This window comes from Tetrahymena thermophila, assembly GCF_000189635.1.
Source record: "Tetrahymena thermophila SB210 genomic scaffold scf_8254436, whole genome shotgun sequence".
Taxonomy (NCBI): Eukaryota; Ciliophora; class Oligohymenophorea; order Hymenostomatida; family Tetrahymenidae; genus Tetrahymena; species Tetrahymena thermophila.
In genome coordinates this window covers 21,238-38,114 of record NW_002476217.1, presented here as the reverse complement: position 1 = coordinate 38,114, position 16,877 = coordinate 21,238, and the positions used below count along the sequence as shown (strand labels likewise).

The 16,877-nt window shown below is 25.5% G+C and overlaps 6 protein-coding genes across 6 annotated transcripts; all 6 read left to right on the top strand. All coding sequences in view use genetic code 6, as the record gives it.

The window, feature by feature from the left end:
- Window positions 1-387: 387 nt before the first annotated feature.
- Window positions 388-1,890, top strand: TTHERM_00938840 (hypothetical protein; the record flags this gene model as incomplete). The annotated part of the gene is made up of 6 exons (XM_001031059.2): window positions 388-535; window positions 598-724; window positions 794-931; window positions 1,195-1,559; window positions 1,618-1,671; window positions 1,724-1,890. Exons 1-6 carry the CDS (start codon window positions 517-519, stop codon window positions 1,888-1,890), a joined length of 870 nt encoding a protein of 289 aa, XP_001031059.2. The 5' UTR covers window positions 388-516.
- Window positions 1,891-2,535: 645 nt separating this feature from the next.
- On the top strand, window positions 2,536-5,096 carry TTHERM_00938830 (kinase domain protein; the record flags this gene model as incomplete). The annotated part of the gene is made up of 8 exons (XM_001031058.2): window positions 2,536-2,713; window positions 2,772-2,812; window positions 2,954-3,017; window positions 3,150-3,322; window positions 3,377-3,611; window positions 3,679-3,741; window positions 3,861-4,108; window positions 4,164-5,096. 8 exons carry the CDS (start codon window positions 2,536-2,538, stop codon window positions 5,094-5,096), a joined length of 1,935 nt encoding a protein of 644 aa, XP_001031058.2.
- Window positions 5,097-7,274: 2,178 nt separating this feature from the next.
- On the top strand, window positions 7,275-9,883 carry TTHERM_00938820 (elongation factor 2, putative; the record flags this gene model as incomplete). The annotated part of the gene is made up of 2 exons (XM_001031057.3): window positions 7,275-9,563; window positions 9,656-9,883. The coding sequence occupies 2 exons, from the start codon at window positions 7,275-7,277 to the stop codon at window positions 9,881-9,883; spliced, it is 2,517 nt and encodes an 838-aa protein (XP_001031057.2).
- A 1,016-nt stretch (window positions 9,884-10,899) lies between these two features.
- Window positions 10,900-12,681, top strand: TTHERM_000938819 (RCC1-like domain protein 3, HECT domain protein; the record flags this gene model as incomplete). The annotated part of the gene is made up of 6 exons (XM_012799679.1): window positions 10,900-11,670; window positions 11,724-11,798; window positions 11,861-11,959; window positions 12,018-12,140; window positions 12,203-12,365; window positions 12,422-12,681. 6 exons carry the CDS (start codon window positions 10,900-10,902, stop codon window positions 12,679-12,681), a joined length of 1,491 nt encoding a protein of 496 aa, XP_012655133.1.
- Window positions 12,682-13,141: 460 nt separating this feature from the next.
- On the top strand, window positions 13,142-15,599 carry TTHERM_00938810 (chromosome condensation regulator RCC1 repeat protein; the record flags this gene model as incomplete). The annotated part of the gene is made up of 7 exons (XM_001031056.3): window positions 13,142-13,574; window positions 13,653-13,775; window positions 13,851-14,021; window positions 14,080-14,279; window positions 14,339-14,432; window positions 14,492-14,747; window positions 14,804-15,599. The coding sequence occupies 7 exons, from the start codon at window positions 13,142-13,144 to the stop codon at window positions 15,597-15,599; spliced, it is 2,073 nt and encodes a 690-aa protein (XP_001031056.2).
- Window positions 15,600-16,083: 484 nt separating this feature from the next.
- Window positions 16,084-16,526, top strand: TTHERM_000938792 (transmembrane protein, putative; the record flags this gene model as incomplete). The annotated part of the gene is made up of 3 exons (XM_012799678.1): window positions 16,084-16,153; window positions 16,208-16,257; window positions 16,338-16,526. 3 exons carry the CDS (start codon window positions 16,084-16,086, stop codon window positions 16,524-16,526), a joined length of 309 nt encoding a protein of 102 aa, XP_012655132.1.
- Window positions 16,527-16,877: the final 351 nt, after the last annotated feature.

Below are 16,877 nucleotides of genomic sequence, written 5' to 3'. Positions count from 1 at the left end.
CAATTTTTATTTATTTGTGTTATAAATTGTTAAAATATGTAGATACTTAAGTAATGAACTCATTTTTAATTAGACAACAAAACATAGATTTAAACTTTTAAATTCATTTTTTTTACTATCAAGTGTTATTATAAAAATTTAAATTACTCAAATTTTATTGTAACTCATATTATTTTAAAAATACTAAGAAGAATTTATCATTTATTTTCTTTCTTATTTAATTTTTACTTTTGTAGTATTAGATTTAATTTAATTTTAAAATAAATTATTTAAATTTATAAAATAAAAATAAAAAAATATTTATTAATAATAAACAATTTAGATTTTTAACATATTTTACAATAAATCTATCATTGATAATATCGAATATTTTATATAACCTAATTAATTAAACTCAAAAAGATTTACAATCAAACAAACAAATAAATATTACTAACAACTTTGAAAATAGTTATTATTTTAAATAGCCTTGATAGATAGATAGACAGATATATTAGGAAAAATATTTTAAAGAAAATGTCAAGTGATTAAGATTGTAATTTATCAAATGATTTAATATTAAATTAGCTTGATAATCTTTCTCAAACTTAAAAATAGTTTTATAACAAAATGCCAATAAGTTTTTGTCAGAAGTCAACAATTTTCATCTCGCAGATAATGATCCAGCGAATAAATAAGTTTTAAAAGCTGCTCTTTTTGAAAAATTAAAAGAATATGATAATGAGTATTTTTATTTGAAAAAAAAGCATCTAATATACAGCTTAATTTCTTAACATGCTTCTATAAAAAATAGATTTTACAAGAGATTTAACAAGGTCCCTTTATCTGAACTTGCAAATCAATTCACACAGCAATAAAATTACAGAGATCTACCAGATTAATCAACTATTTAATAAAATTTAATGAAGAATACTTTTGTGAGTGATGCAGGGTAAATATTAAATAAGATTTATTCAGTCTAAAAGCATATATTTGTCTAAAGATTTTTTGTTGAAAGATAAATAAATTATTTTATTTTAATTACAGATTACTATAAATTTATAGCAATAGTGATAAAGAGATTTAAGCAACTAATTTAATGAAATTGATTAATTATTTTTAATTTTATTATGTTAAAATAAGAAGTTATTAATTTTTTATATGCAAACTGTTAAAATTTTTTTAAAAAATTTTATTTATTTAAATAATTTATAGATATTTAACTCGTTATTAAAGATTGCATAAAACAACTACTCAAAACCCAGTTACTTAACCTTTAAATGTCGTTGAATAGCCAATAGTATAAAGAAACTTCGAAAATGAATTCATAAATACAAAATTTAATTTTAAAGATACAAATCTAAATTAAAAATCATACCTTTCTAACCCTAATTTAAAGATCGAACAAAATAATTTTATGGGAAACTTAGAACTAAATGAACTGGACTCAAATAAATATTAATAAGATTTATTAGCTTTGATGAAGTAACCTTAAATAGTAGAAATATAAGATTAAGTAACTATTCAAAACCACAAGTCTAAAATAGAATAACTAGGTGGAATAGAAGATACAGTTGCAGGTAAATATAACCATTTATTTTAATATTGAATTCAAGTATAATTATATTTTATATATAGTGATGGAAAGGTCATTAAATGAGTTACAGAATTAAACACAGCAAACAAGATCTCGTAAATTCCAAATTAAATAAATGTATTTTTAATTAATTAAAACATATTTTAGATATAAATAACTAAGCATCAATTAGATAGCCTAATTACTAGTAAGCTGATGGTTAAAGTGATTATTTCTTAAAGGAATACACCTAAAGATAAGGAAATGTTAATTAAGTAATTGAAAAGAGTAAGCTGCTCAGGGAATAAATGCTTAGAAAAATTTAATAAATTTGAAAAAAATTATTTTAATAAAAAGATAAATAAATAATAACTGGTCGTGAAATATATTTTTATTAAGTGCTCACAGAAATAATCATTTTAATTTTTATACAAATCCTTTATTATAAGTATTTTTTATATTTCTTTTGTGCTTATTTTTCTATTTTTCTGTTTTCTAGATAAATTGATTATTTTTAATAATTTGATCTTCAAATACTTATCAAAAACAAATACCAAAATAGATTATTATTGGATATGCTTCAATTAAAATCTACCAAATATTTTATTTATTTGTTCATATTAGCTCAAAAAACATTTTGTTATTCTGTCTTAAAATATATCGAATTATATAACTAAAGATATGTTTTAATTAAATTATTATTATCATAGGAATATATGGTCTCAAAAGTAAATAAATTAATGATCCTAGTTTTTTTTTGCAAGAGTGTTCTCTGTTAGTCTATTACCAAATATTATACAAAATTATATATTAAATCAGTTTGATACCTCAAAAAAATCTTGATTTAATAATTTACTTTGTATTAAATTTTTGACGAAAAAATTTTTGATTTATAGAGTTTTTTCATCAATAAGCAACTCAAAAAACTAAGTTTTCAATAAGCATCATAACATTTTTAACAAGGCATAAATTAAATAAAGATGATTGTTGATGATTAGATTAGTTAATAGAAAGATACTTCAAGCAATATTTAAGGATCCAATATGAAAGAGAAAAGGTCAATCACGCCCAAAAAGAGGAAAAATTAAATATTTATCCATAATTAGTTTTTAGTTTAAGAATGCATTTATAAGGGCAATTTTTATAATACATACAAAGGTAGTATTTCCTTTAACGCAGTTTTTCAAATAATGATTAAACAATATGAACTAAATAGGATTTGATAAAGAGGCCAAGAAGAACGTAGTAATAAAAATGGTAAAAGTTTAATTGATATTTGGTTTTTTAAAATATTTTTAAATGCTACCAAATTTTTTGAAAAAATTCATTTCAGATTTATTTGAAGCTAAAATAGGATTAAGTTGCTATAAATTTAGATATTATTTCTATAAATATTAGTGCAATCAATACCATGATCATATTTCGCATGAACTGAAGATCATAAAGCATCTCGTATTAAATTGTAAAACAGATAAATATCTTTACAAACTTAAATATCAAAATATATATTTTATTTTTAAGAAACTCTCTTAACATTTGTTTTCAATTTATATATATTTTCTTTTCAAGTTAAGTAATGAAATATTTTTTATAGAAAACAATGTTACCTGCTTCGTTCCTCCTATTTGGTAAGGAGAAGAAAAGATAGCAGGTGTGAATTATCAAGTGAAAGTCTTAAAACAAATGGGACCAAGTCTAAAAATAGTATTTAGTCTATTAAATAAATAATTTATGCAACATACAGTTCTACTCATAGGATTAAATTTAGTAATTTATAGCTATTAAAAAATTTTTTATTTCTTTATTAACATAAATATTAAGATAAATTCAATAGAAAATCTTCACAAGCATGATATTGTCCATAGAAATTTAAGGCCAAGAAAAATAATTACTGATTTTAATCTTAAGTCTCTAAATTTATATTTCGTAGACTTCAAGAATGCAAAAAAGTTTAGGCATAAAAGTGGATAAACTGTTAAATACATAGAATCAAACAGGCAGTAGAATAAGGCTTTTGCAAATAAATTTTCTAGTTTAGGTGTTCATATGGGAATATGTAACTATTTTATTTATATTTTACACAGCTTTATTAAAATTCACAATAAATATTTTTTTTTAAACAGCCCCGAGCCAGAAAGATGATATGGAGAGCATTGGATATATTTTAATATACTTTTTAAAGAAAGGTAAGATATTTTTAATTTTAATAAAGAAATGTAAAGAATTCAGATTAATAGTAATTATAATTAAAAAATTTAATTTAGTAGCATCTAAAAATTAATTTTCTATTTTAATAACAATTAAGGAAAACTCTTTCATAAAAAAAAATCCTATTAAAACCATGAGGAAAAAATAAACCACTATGAAGAATAAAAATTAAATTTTGTGCCTGAAAACTACAAAGAAATTTTACCTGCAGAAGTCATTAGTTATATTAATTACATTAAAATGCTGAACTAATAAGATAGAATTGATTATGATTACTGTAAAAAGCTTTTTAAAACTGGCATATAAAGATTCAATATAAGTGCACATGAATAGAGATATGAATGGGTACGCACACACATTTAATTACCCTTTTTTTTATAGCATAATTTTATTATTTAAGTCAACTAGGATTAAAGAAGATCTAATTACATTCAGTAACTAATAAAATAATGGAAACATTTTAAACCAATAAATATATGAGCTATCCAGCAAAGTTCCTTTAAGTGAATAGAATCTCGATAATAGCTTCCTGAAAGATTACAACAATACCTAATTATAAAACAAGTAAGAACGTGAAAGAGAGGAACTCTAATTAAGAGATAAAGAAGTTTCTATAGAAGTCAGAAAAAATACCGAAGAAACGAATCATAAATTGGAATTAAATGCAAGTGTTGACTAAGGAATAAATGAAAATTCATAGAAATAAATAGTTGTTTAAAACGGTACAAACAGCTAAATTCAAATTACATAAACCACACAGCAGCAACTGAATTAGTCCTTTAATTCGGTATAAAATAAAGAATAGCAGATATACCCTTATTAGTAAGTAAGAGTTGTCATAGGCTCATAAATACATGTTATTGGTGACAATGAGCAAGATGTTGCAGAAATTGGTGAAAAATATGACTACTAAGCTTTTCTCAGAATGAATAGCACTGATGAAAAAAATCAGGGTGGCTTTGTAAGAATGAGTAGCCAAACTTTAGAATCTTAGTTTCTAAAAGACCCTTTCTAAAGATAGGCTTCTAATTTAAGCCGAAAAAGTGATAGGTCTCTTTTTTCCAGGTTTAACAGTAAATCTTTCGATGAGGGTATTTCAGATGAGACAAATACAGAGTTTCCTTCTTTGGAAAAATAGATTATGTCATTAGGTGGTGGAATCAACCCATTTAATATGTTTTCTGCTTCGAAAAGGAACAAATATTTTTCAAGTCATAATATTGAGAAGCCTTCCTTTTACTAATAAAGTAATAGCCAAATTGATGAAGTTGAAGAATTTTCGGAAGTTCAAGTGCATAATAACTAAAATTATTACAAAATTGAAAACGACTGAAAAAGACAAACTTAAATGGATTGGATTGGATGATAATAAATAAATTAATAAATAAATAATTTTGCTTTTTAAATAATAATTTTAAACTAAAATTTAGAATTTACTAAATAACTTTACTAACTCACTCACTCACAATTTAAATAAGAATACATTAACTTCCTATAATAAACAAAAATAAAAACTACTTTCTAGTTATCAATCAATCAATCGATCAATCGATCAATCGATCAATCAATCAAATAATCAACCTAATCTAATTTAGTTAAAAATATAAATATAAAAAATAAATATTTACTATTAATTAGTTACTAATTTTACTTGCTCTGTGTAATAATACTTTTTAAATTTATTTTATAAATTAATTTATTAAAACCTGTTAGTTATTTCCTTCAAACCTGTTAGTTAACTTATTTAAAAGAATTTTTTTATTCGTTATTACATTCAAATCTTTATTTTTTATACATTCAAAAAATATATAATCACCTTGCTTCAGAACAGTTAACAATAAAAAACTTAATTTACTCTTTTATCAAAATATAATATTTCTTTTTGCTTCCTGTGTTCAAGTATTCTATTTTATGATAATAAATAATAAAAGCCTTGAAAAGTAAGAATATGAAAGCTTTACAGACAAAATAAAACAATTTTATGACCTTGATCAGTATATAATAATATTCAAATATATATATATTTTTCAGTTTATACAATTTATTTCATCTGAAAAATTTTTGTCACCTTTGAAATATGTAAATTAATAATTTTGTTGTCATGAAAATTATAATTTGCAAAAAAAAATAGTTTAACTGTTAAAAAAATTTATTTTTGGGAATTGATAGTTATAAAAAATATAAATAATATTATTTTCTATGGATTTATAAATAATTCTATTACAAATATTCATTAAAAAATACTTTATTGTTTGTTAATCTAATCTGAGTTGTTTTCTTTATTAAAAAACTAAAATTTATTTCGTATTACAAAAATAAATTTCATTTTTAAATTAAACCACCTAGTCAAGCTTCATAGATAGTTAACTCGAATTAAAGAAAGAAAATAGAAATACTGTGGAACTAATACCTAATTTTTACATAAAAAAAATTGGGTAGCATAATTTTTTTTGCAAATGTTAGTGCAAGTTTTAACCATCATTAAATTAAAAACAAAAATAAAATTTAAAATAAGAAAAGTTAAATTTGGATTTATCAGAAATATTATAATAAATTCTTTTTCCTTTTATTTTATAAAATATATATAACTGCATTGATTTATTTTTAAATTAAAATTGAATTTATCAGAAATTTAATAATAAATTCTTCCTAATTTACTTTAGATGCAAATTTATTTTAAGATTATAACTAATTATTGTAAGAGGCAGAAAAGATAATATTACGAATAAAACATTCCCAAATCAATTCTCATAATTTTGGAATATTTATATCAATTTAACATACTTATTTTAATTTTCTAAAACGCTAATTAAATTAATTTTACTAAATCTCTAGAAAAAAATTAATGGATTGATAGATCTTTTCAGAATAGAAAAATGTTTAATAAAATTAGTCAAGTAATTATATGTAATTTAATAAAAAATCTTTTTGATATCAGATCACTTTCAAATTTTAACTATTTTTATAATAATAATTGAAAATTGTTAAAATTAGAGAGGGGGGACAGGAAAAAATTAATTAACAAGAAATTAATTGTCAAAGATTTAGCAACCTATTAATTAATCTTTAAAAATAAAAAATCTTAAGTACTTATCTCCCCCCTTTAAAAAAATGGAAAAAATGAGGAAAAAATTATAGGGAGCTAAGCGCGTGTATACAGATATGCATATAGTTAATTGCATTTAAAAATAAGTGAGATATTGAAAAATCAATAAAAAAATGTTTGTATTGTTTGTTTCAATTGCATAAATAGATATAAACCGTGGGGGAAAAAGCAATTTTAATAGAATTCGCGTAATAAGTTAGAATGGGTTGGAGAGATAGAAGACTAATAAATTAAGAGAGTGAAGGGTAAATAAAGAGATGTATAAAAAATAAAAGTTTATTAGAAGAAATGTGATTATGAAGATTTAAGAAGAATCTTCTAATAATTGAAATAATTAATAAAACTTTAAAAGGTTGAAAAAACTAAAAAAAAAGCAAATAAAAAAAGTAATATTTTGTAATAGAGATGGTTAACTTCACTGTTGAATAAATTAGATAGATTATGGATAACTAAGACAATATCCGTAATATGTCAGTTATTGCTCACGTCGATCACGGTAAATCCACCCTTACCGATTCCTTGATTTGCAAGGCCGGTATTATTTCTTCTAAGGCTGCTGGTGAAGCTAGATACACCGATACCAGAGATGATGAAAAGGAAAGAGGTATTACCATTAAGTCCACTGGTGTCTCTATGTATTACGAATATGATTTGAACGAAACTGGTAAGTAAGAACCTTACTTGTTGAACTTGATCGATTCTCCGGGACACGTCGATTTCTCCTCTGAAGTTACTGCTGCTTTGAGAGTTACTGATGGTGCTTTGGTCGTCGTCGATTGCGTTGAAGGTGTTTGCGTCCAAACCGAAACCGTCTTAAGACAAGCCATGCAAGAAAAGATTAAGCCCGTCCTTATCGTTAACAAGATTGATAGATCTATCTTGGAATTAAAGCACGATGGTGAAACCATGTATCAAAATTTCATTAGAGTTATTGATATGGTCAACGTTATCATCGATACTTACAACCAAGAAGATATGGGTCCCCTCCTCGTTCAACCCGATGAAGGTTCCGTCGCTTTCGGTTCTGGTAAGGAATGTTGGGCTTTCACTTTGACCAAGTTCTCCAGAATCTATGCCAAGAAGTTCGGTATTGATAAAAATAAAATGATGAAGAAGTTGTGGGGTGACAATTTCTTCGATGCTGCTTCCAAGAAGTGGACCAACAACAACGTTAGTGACAATGGTACTCCCTTGAAGAGAGCTTTCGCTTAATTCATTATGGATCCCATTTGCAAGCTTGCTAACGCCGTTATGGATAACGATATGGAATTGATGGACAAGATGCTCAAGACTCTCGAACTCACTCTTACTCAAGAAGACAGAGACCTCAAGGGTAAGCACCTCCTCAAGGCTGTCATGTCTAAGTGGTTGAACGCTGCTGATACTATCTTAGAAATGATGGTTATCCATTTACCCTCCCCCAGAAAAGCTTAATAATACAGAACTTCTTATCTTTACGAAGGTCCCCAAGATGATGATATCGCCAAGGCCATGAAGGCTTGCGATCCCAAGGGTCCTCTTATGATGTACGTCTCTAAGATGGTTCCCACCGCTGATAAGGGTAGATTCGTCGCTTTCGGTAGAGTTTTCTCTGGTACTATTGCTACCTCCCAAAAGGTTAGAATCCTTGGTCCCAACTATCAACCTGGTAAGAAGGAAGATCTCCACGAAAAGACCCTCCAAAGAACTCTTATTATGTAAGGTAGAACTACCGAATACATTCCCGATGTTCCTTGCGGTAACACCGTCGGTTTGGTTGGTGTCGATCAATTCATCTTGAAGACCGGTACCATTACTGATCACCCCGATGCTCACACCATCAGATCCATGAAATACTCCGTCTCTCCTGTCGTCAGAGTTGCCGTTAATGTTAAAAACGCTGGTGATCTTCCCAAGCTCGTCGATGGTTTGAAGAAGCTCTCCAAGTCTGATCCTTTAGTCATCTGTACCACTGAAGAATCTACTGGTCAACACATTATTGCTGGTTGCGGTGAATTGCACATTGAAATTTGCTTAAAGGATCTTGAAGAAGATTACGCTAACTGCCCCATCATTAAATCCGACCCCGTCGTCACCTATAAGGAAACTGTTACTGCTGAATCTAACATTACTTGTATGTCCAAGTCTGCTAACAAGCACAACAGAATCTACGCTAAGGGTGCTCCTCTTGAAGATGGTCTCGCTGAAGACATCGAAAAGGGTACCATTAACCCCAAGGACGATCCTAAGGACAGAGCTAAACTCTTAAACGAAAAATACAATTGGGACAGAACTGAAGCCGGTACTAAGCTCTGGTCTTTCGGTCCTGAAAACGTTGGTCCTAACTTGGTTGTTGATCAAACTAAGGGTATCCAATACGTCAACGAAATTAAGGACTCCGTTGAATCTGCCTGGTAATGGGCCTCCAAGGAAGCTGTCATGACTGAAGAAGGTATGAGAGGTGTCAGAATGAACCTCCTCGATTGCGTTCTCCACGCTGATGCTATCCACAGAGGTGCTGGTCAAATTCTCCCCACCGCTAGAAGACTCTTCTACGCTTGTGAACTTACTGCTGAACCCAGACTCCAAGAACCCATCTTCACTGCTGAAATTACTGCTCCTCAAGATGCTATGGGTGGTGTTTACAACTGTCTCAACTAGAGAAGAGGTATCATCAACGAAGAAGAATAAGTTTAGGGTACTCCTATGGCTATTGTAACAATTTATTTCCCTTTTCTATCAAAATTTTAAAAATTCAATTTACTCTCAATAAACAATTTATTTAAATATATTTTTTAATTCTATAGGTCAAGGCTTACTTACCTGTCGCTGAATCCTTCGGTTTCACCGCTCACTTAAGAGGTCTTACTCAAGGTCAAGCTTTCCCTCAATGTTTCTTCGATCATTGGGCCACCATTAGTGGTTCTCCCTTCGAAGCTAACTCCAAGGCTGCTGACATCGTTAATAACATCAGAAAGAGAAAGGGTCTTAAGGAAGGTATCCCTGATCTTAACAACTACTTGGATAAGCTATGATCAAACTTGCTTGCCATTAAAATAATTTAAATACAACATAAAAAGCTTAATAAATTTAAATCCTAATTATTCTTATTTTCACGTCACTGATCAAATGAAAAGTGGCGTTAAAATTTTTTATCTTGTTGTAGTTAGTTATCTAAAGTATTTTATCTATAATTTTTTACAATCCTTCAAATCAAAATCTCATAAATGTATGTATGTGTAAGACAATATTTTAAAAAAGGCAAGAATTATAATATGCCCACTACTAAAACTAAAATTGTATGATTTAAGCCAAAAATTTTATACAATTATTGCAAAACTCAATCAAAAAAGCCAAATCAGATATTTTTATTTTTTAAGATAATCAATCTGAGAGACAATAAAAAATCTAAATTTGTATCTTTAAAAACAATTTTTGTTTATCCTTTTTGTTCTTTTAGAAGAATTAATTTAAAAAACAAAAAAAAAAAGATACGCCCTTCAAAAAAGATTTTTTAACTGAAAAACTGAAATAATTTAATGTGATTAATTAAGCCTGATACACTAATTATTTTTAAAGCAATCAAGATCTAATAAATTCTATCAATTTTTATTTTTATAGACAGACTTAACTTGCATTCATTCGCTCATTAAATATTAAATGTATAATTTGCTTAAATTTACTTATAAAAAAATAAATAATCTTTCTACTTCTATTAATTAATTAAATGTTTTTTTATCATTTAGTTGTCATCATTACAGATTTCCTTCCTTGGCTTTTAATAAATTCTTAATTTGCTATTTTAAGTTTTGAAAAATTCAAAACTTCTTAAAACTTTAGTTGAATTCTAATTCTAATCAAAAAAAAATCAATAATTATATTTAAATAACATTCCAATTAATCAATCAATATTATTAAAAATTAGAAGTTTTTAAAAGCTAAATAAGACCTTAAAATAATTTAAAATCTCTTTATTATTTCTAGGCGTATTAATAAATATAAAATCATCAAGCAAAAGTTGAATTATTTATACTAAAATTGATTTAAGGTTATGAATTTCACTAGCAGTTAGAATAGTATAGCAAACTCTCATATGAATAATAATGCTCCTCAAGATTTAGAAGCAAAAAAATAACACATTTTAATGAAAATGAAAGAGTCTAAAATGTATTGGAAATTAAAATAGCATTTATTTAAAGAAATGAAAGCCAAATAATAATAAGACATATTTTCTGTTAAAAAGATATAGCAGGCTTCCTATTAGTCGGGAATAGAGGAATAATTAAAATAGTTGATTATTAATTGCGCAAATAGAAGTTTAAAATCAGAACCTATTAAATTTGATCCTTAAGATTTTATCAATTAAGCAAGAGTTAAATGGACTGAAATTTTGCTTAAAAACTATGATTACGCACAAGAAAAACTTAAAAATTATAAGCCAAATGGAGGCTAAAATAACGATGCAGACCAATCAGAAATTCTCTATGTCTATGATGAAAAGAATTTTTTCAATTTTATGATAACAATCAAGAATACTTCTGCTGTTAATCTAAATATGTCTCCAAATACTTGTATGAAAGTTAATTTTATAACGCCATCATTAAATGATTTAAGATAAAAATATGATCATTTGCTAAATTAAGATAACATTGAAAATAAAAATTCTAACGAATATAAACTTAGAGAAAAAAGGTGCAAAAACCTTGCTGAAAATGAAGCCTTGGAATCAGAAATTGAGACTGTTGCCTAAGGAGGTCTTTCTAATGGAGAAAGAGTTGAGTTATATATGAAATATTTTGGAATAGAATCATCTTCTTTTAAAGTAAAATTAAAATTATAAATTATTATAATAATACAATTTTATAAAAATTTAAGCACTTTGCAAAATTAGAAGAAGAAGTAGATAAAAAAGAACTGATGTTTGATGAAATTCTTTTAATGGACTCTGAAGTACATATTTTTTTTATATGATTTTATAAAATTCATATCTTTGTTTCAAAATATGAAATTAGGAAGTTGCTGATGATGACTCTTTTTTTATATTCCAAGAAACCGTAGAGAGAATTACTTAAGCATTTTTAAGAGATAAAGAAGTTAGAGATAAGTTAAAAGTAATTTAAAAAAAATAATCATAGATAAAACAATTTAAATTGTATTTTTAATTAAAAGATATACAGTATAGCTACAGAAAAGTTAAATGCAAATGATTTATAAAAAATACCTCCTTGTTTTATGATTCCTATGAAGTCAATGTCTATGCTTGTTGCTCCTTTAGGATTTTGTTCAAACAAAGTAACTTAATATTTTGTCATTTATTATAATTTTCTAAATTTAGTTAAAATTGATAAAAATAGGTTGATATTATGTATATGATTTTCAAAGAGTTTTATTGTAATTTTTATTGTCACTTGCACAGTATATCATCTCTACCTAATGGAATATTATTCCTTTGTTGCATATTTGAAGAATTAATGGCACATGCATGTAATAAAGTAATGAATCATCTCGCTTCTATAAGTATTTATTTGATAAATTATAAATTTTAATAGAATAAATACTTGTAAATATAATAGATATTGAACCATTAAGGATAGCTTTTCCATGGTTTTTTTATTGTTTTATTGGATTCACAACAGTAGAAAATATTTTCTTACTTTTGGATAGAATAATTGGTTACAGAAGCTTAGATATTTTACCTCTTTTTGCAGTTGGAGTTTTTAAGCTCTACCAAAACGAAATACTAAAGTGTAAAAATGCTGCTGATTTAGAAAAAATATTTTCATAGAAAATAGAATTTCCTTTTATAAATTGTGTAAGAGCTGCATTTTCATGATTTTTCTTTCTAGTCTTTAAAATTTTCAAATATAAATCTCACTTATTTTAAAATAATCTTAAAATTTTCTGAAAAAGCCCATTTAATAAATATTTAATTTATTTAATTGAAAATATATTTGTTTAAAATTATTATTACCTTTTATTCAATAATTTTTTTTAATTACAAATAAACAAATTTTAGAATTATGTTTGATTTTAAAAGTTCATTAAGGTTTTATTAGTGTTAAACCAATTTAAAAAATAATAATAATGCTCTTTAAAATATTCTGTGTTTTAATTTAATCTATCTTCTATTTTAATATTAATTTCTATGGAATTTTTTAATCTGATTCAGTTGATTTTAAAATCAAAAGATCATAATTCAAAAATTATATTAAATTATTAAAAATCAAATCAACAATTTCATCAATATTAATTATATATCACACTTACTTTAAAGTCTAAGTATAAGAAAGACCATGAGTCAAAATTAAAAGCAAAAAATGAGCTTTAATCATTAGGATAGTGATTTGAGTAAAGACGAACTTTTACTAGGAAGTTATGATCATGAAGATTAGTTATTTTAAAGTTAAGGAGATGATAAATTAAAATAATCGCATTTAAAAGATGAAAGAAATTTATCACCAAATAATATATCTAGCATGAAATCAAGCAATGTAAATGTTTAAAATGAAGGCTAAGGCAACTCTATTAAATGCTACATTTTTGCTTGGGGTAAAAATGAATCAGGAGAGCTTTCATTTGGCAATTAAAAGCAACCTTTTTATAATAAACCTGAAAATCCAAAAAACTTAGATAGAATTTACATAAAATAAATAAGTACTTCTTAAAATCACTCAGCATGCATTTCAGCTAATGGAGAACTCTATGTTTGTGGTTCTGCTCTTCATGGTAATTTTGATTTGAATTATTCTTTTTACTTTTAATTTATTACAAAATATCGAAAACCAATATTTTAATATTTAAAAGGAAAGCTTGGACTTGAAGAATTGACTATGGCAAATATAAATAAATTTTAAATGATTCCTATATTCAAAGGAATCAAAGTATTACAAGTTGCTTGCGGTGATTATCACACTCTAGCACTCACAGGTACTGAAAAAATACAAACAAAAAATATTTTATAACTTTTTAAATTGTATTTAATCTTTTTGTTTTTAATTACAGATACTGACTAAGTGTATTCTTGGGGTGGAACTCTCCATAAAAAAGTAGGTTAAAGATCTGGTAAACCTGCTCCTATTTAACAATTAAACAAAAAAGGTGTAATTCAAGTTGATTGTGGTGACTATCATTCAGCAGCTATCACACAAAATGGAGATATCTACACTTGGGGAGGTACTCCATTTATCAAGCTAATATATCTTTTAAGCATTTTAACATTATAAATAAATAGGCGGTGGATAAGATTATAATAAAGGACAGCTTGGTTTAGGACATGTAAAAGATATAGAAAATCCTGAAAAATTAAAATTTTTTGAAGGCAAAAAGATAGTAAAAGTCTCCTGTGGTTAATTTCACACAATGGCTCTTACTTCTGAAAATGAATTATTTGGGTGGGGTGCAGGTGAGTTTGGAGAGCTGGGAACATCAAAGGTATATTTATTTATTTAACTTTCCTTATTTATTAGCTCAAATATATTCATAAAATTTAGTTTAAGCATGAGTACACTCCTATTAGAGTAAAGGTTAACTTCAACTAATACAACATTCTTTATGAAAATATTCTCTTTGAAAACTCTATATAAAGTAAATAAATAATGAGATAATTATGTTAAATAAATATTTAATTGCTATTTAATGAATAGATCCTTAAATCATAGATATCAAATGTGGTGGTCATCACACACTATTGCTTACTAATAATGGTTATATTTATTCTTCAGGATATGGTAGATAGGGTCAATTAGGTTTGAGAAACTCTGAAAATTAGTGTGAATTTTAGTTGGTTTGGACTTTGACAAAGAAAAAGATAATTAAAATAGCTGCTGGATGGAACCATTCATTAGCATTATCTGATTAAAATGATATATTTGCTTGTGGCCATGGTGCAAGAGGCTAATTGTAACCAATTACTAAAAAAATAATGCAATTTAAAATTAAAATTAAATTTATAATAGAGGATTAGGTGATGAAGAAAGTAGAACAATTTTTACTCACGTTGTAAGCTTAGGAGGTAAAAATACAGCTACTATTAGTGCAGGAGGTGATCATTCTTGGGCTGTTCTAGATCAAAATTTTCCTGTCAAATAAAACTATAGACCCCCTTCTCCTTTAAGGTCTCTTGACACTAGACCACTTAATAAAAGTAGAGATGTTTCTCCTGATTTAAGCATGATGAAAGACAATCAGAGTAAATTTTTACCTGATGAATAAAAAATTATATTTGAAAAGATCCTTTAAGTAGTTTACGTGGAAGTAGATTTATGCCATAGATTTGTAAGATTTACTTTAATTGACCCTTCTAAGCCTTTTAAGAAGCGCTTAGATGAGTATCTTGAAGAAATAAAATAATTTGAAAATGGTGGCATCGTATTTACAAAATGGTAAAATGATGATTTGCTTATAGATGAAAATAATAATTAAATCAATAAAAAAGAAAACCTTGCTAAAAATATAACTTTAATGATGATTTGCCATCCAAATAGATCTGTTTCAAATCAAAATTAAAATGAATTGAACCAATAATATAATAATGTCAAGGATAGTAACACAGCTTTTAGCAATCTATTTAAAACTACTTCCGTTGGTGATATGACTCTTTATAAAGAGTCAGATGTATAAAAAGATCCAACTTAACAAAAATTAGGATACTGGTTTGTGCTTTTTTCTAAAAAGTTTAAAAGTATTGTAGAAAAAATGAAATTCTTTGAGTTAAGACCTTAAAGTTTAAATAACAATCCTTCTCAAAACTGAAAAAATAAAATAAAATAATAATATTGTATTTATTTATATTAAACTACTTATATGAATTAAAAATATGTTAAAAAGAGTTTTCTAATTAATTAATTTAAAAATAGTTTATTTGTAAATATTCCTGTAAAATAAAAATAGAATAATAATTCACAATAAATTATAAAATTAATAACATTTATTAATGCTTCTGAAAAATTATGCAATTCTTTATTTTTTTTGATAAAAGTATATTTCAAATATTTTATTAGAAAGTTCTACTAAAGAAAAGATTAAATTGTATTTTGATCTAACAAATTCATTTATTTATCTATGAAATAAATTTTGTTTTTCGAATATAAATAAATGACCAGCAAATAACAAATGCATGTTAAATTAACAAAAAATTAATTTCTAGAAAAAAGGTTATTTTATTATTAGATATTTATTATTTAATTAGAAATTAAGTATAGCAAAAAAATTGGAATTATAATCAGAAATTATTGAAATGTTTTAATACGGTTTAGTAGGAAATACCATTTTTTATGGTGGTATAGCAATAGCATTCGGATATATAGGTTTCATTTTATATTTATTAGAAAAGTGGTTAATTATCTTATTTTAAAAAATAGGTTGGGAATTACATAATATTACATAGTATGCAGCTAAAATCGATGAAAAGGTTAGATATTTTATCTTTAAAATATTTTTTCATATTGAGATTATAAACTGTATTAATTTAATATTCATATATGTTAATAGCAAGCAAAAGAGATTTTAGGTTTAATAAATGAAAATAAAACTCATATTCATAAGAAAAAAGAAATTACTGATAAAGAAATACAATAAATGGCAGCAAAATTGCGTTTAGAGGGTAAAAGTGTAGAAAGTATTTAAATATAGACATAAATTAAGGATGATTTCGATTCTGGAAAGCAAGCAGATATTTGAACTCTCTTTAAGCATAAATCATTTATATTATTTACATGCATGAGTCTAAATAGCATCATAAGTATATACAATTTAAAAATAAATTATATGTTCGTTCAAGTATTTATTGTGTTAAATTTAGTGTGATTTATTTATTTTATAGCAATCCAACTAAATTTGGTTTTTTTTTTTTAGAAAATCAATAAATTAAAAGATTCATAAATTCCTATTAAATTTTGCAAGGCCAGTTTGTTTTGAGTGAATTGTACATTTAAATTAAATTAAAAAATGTTTTATATGAAATTAAATAAATAACCTGTTATTTTATAATAAATTTATATTGGTTTAATTTTTTTTGCTTTTTCTTGAGAT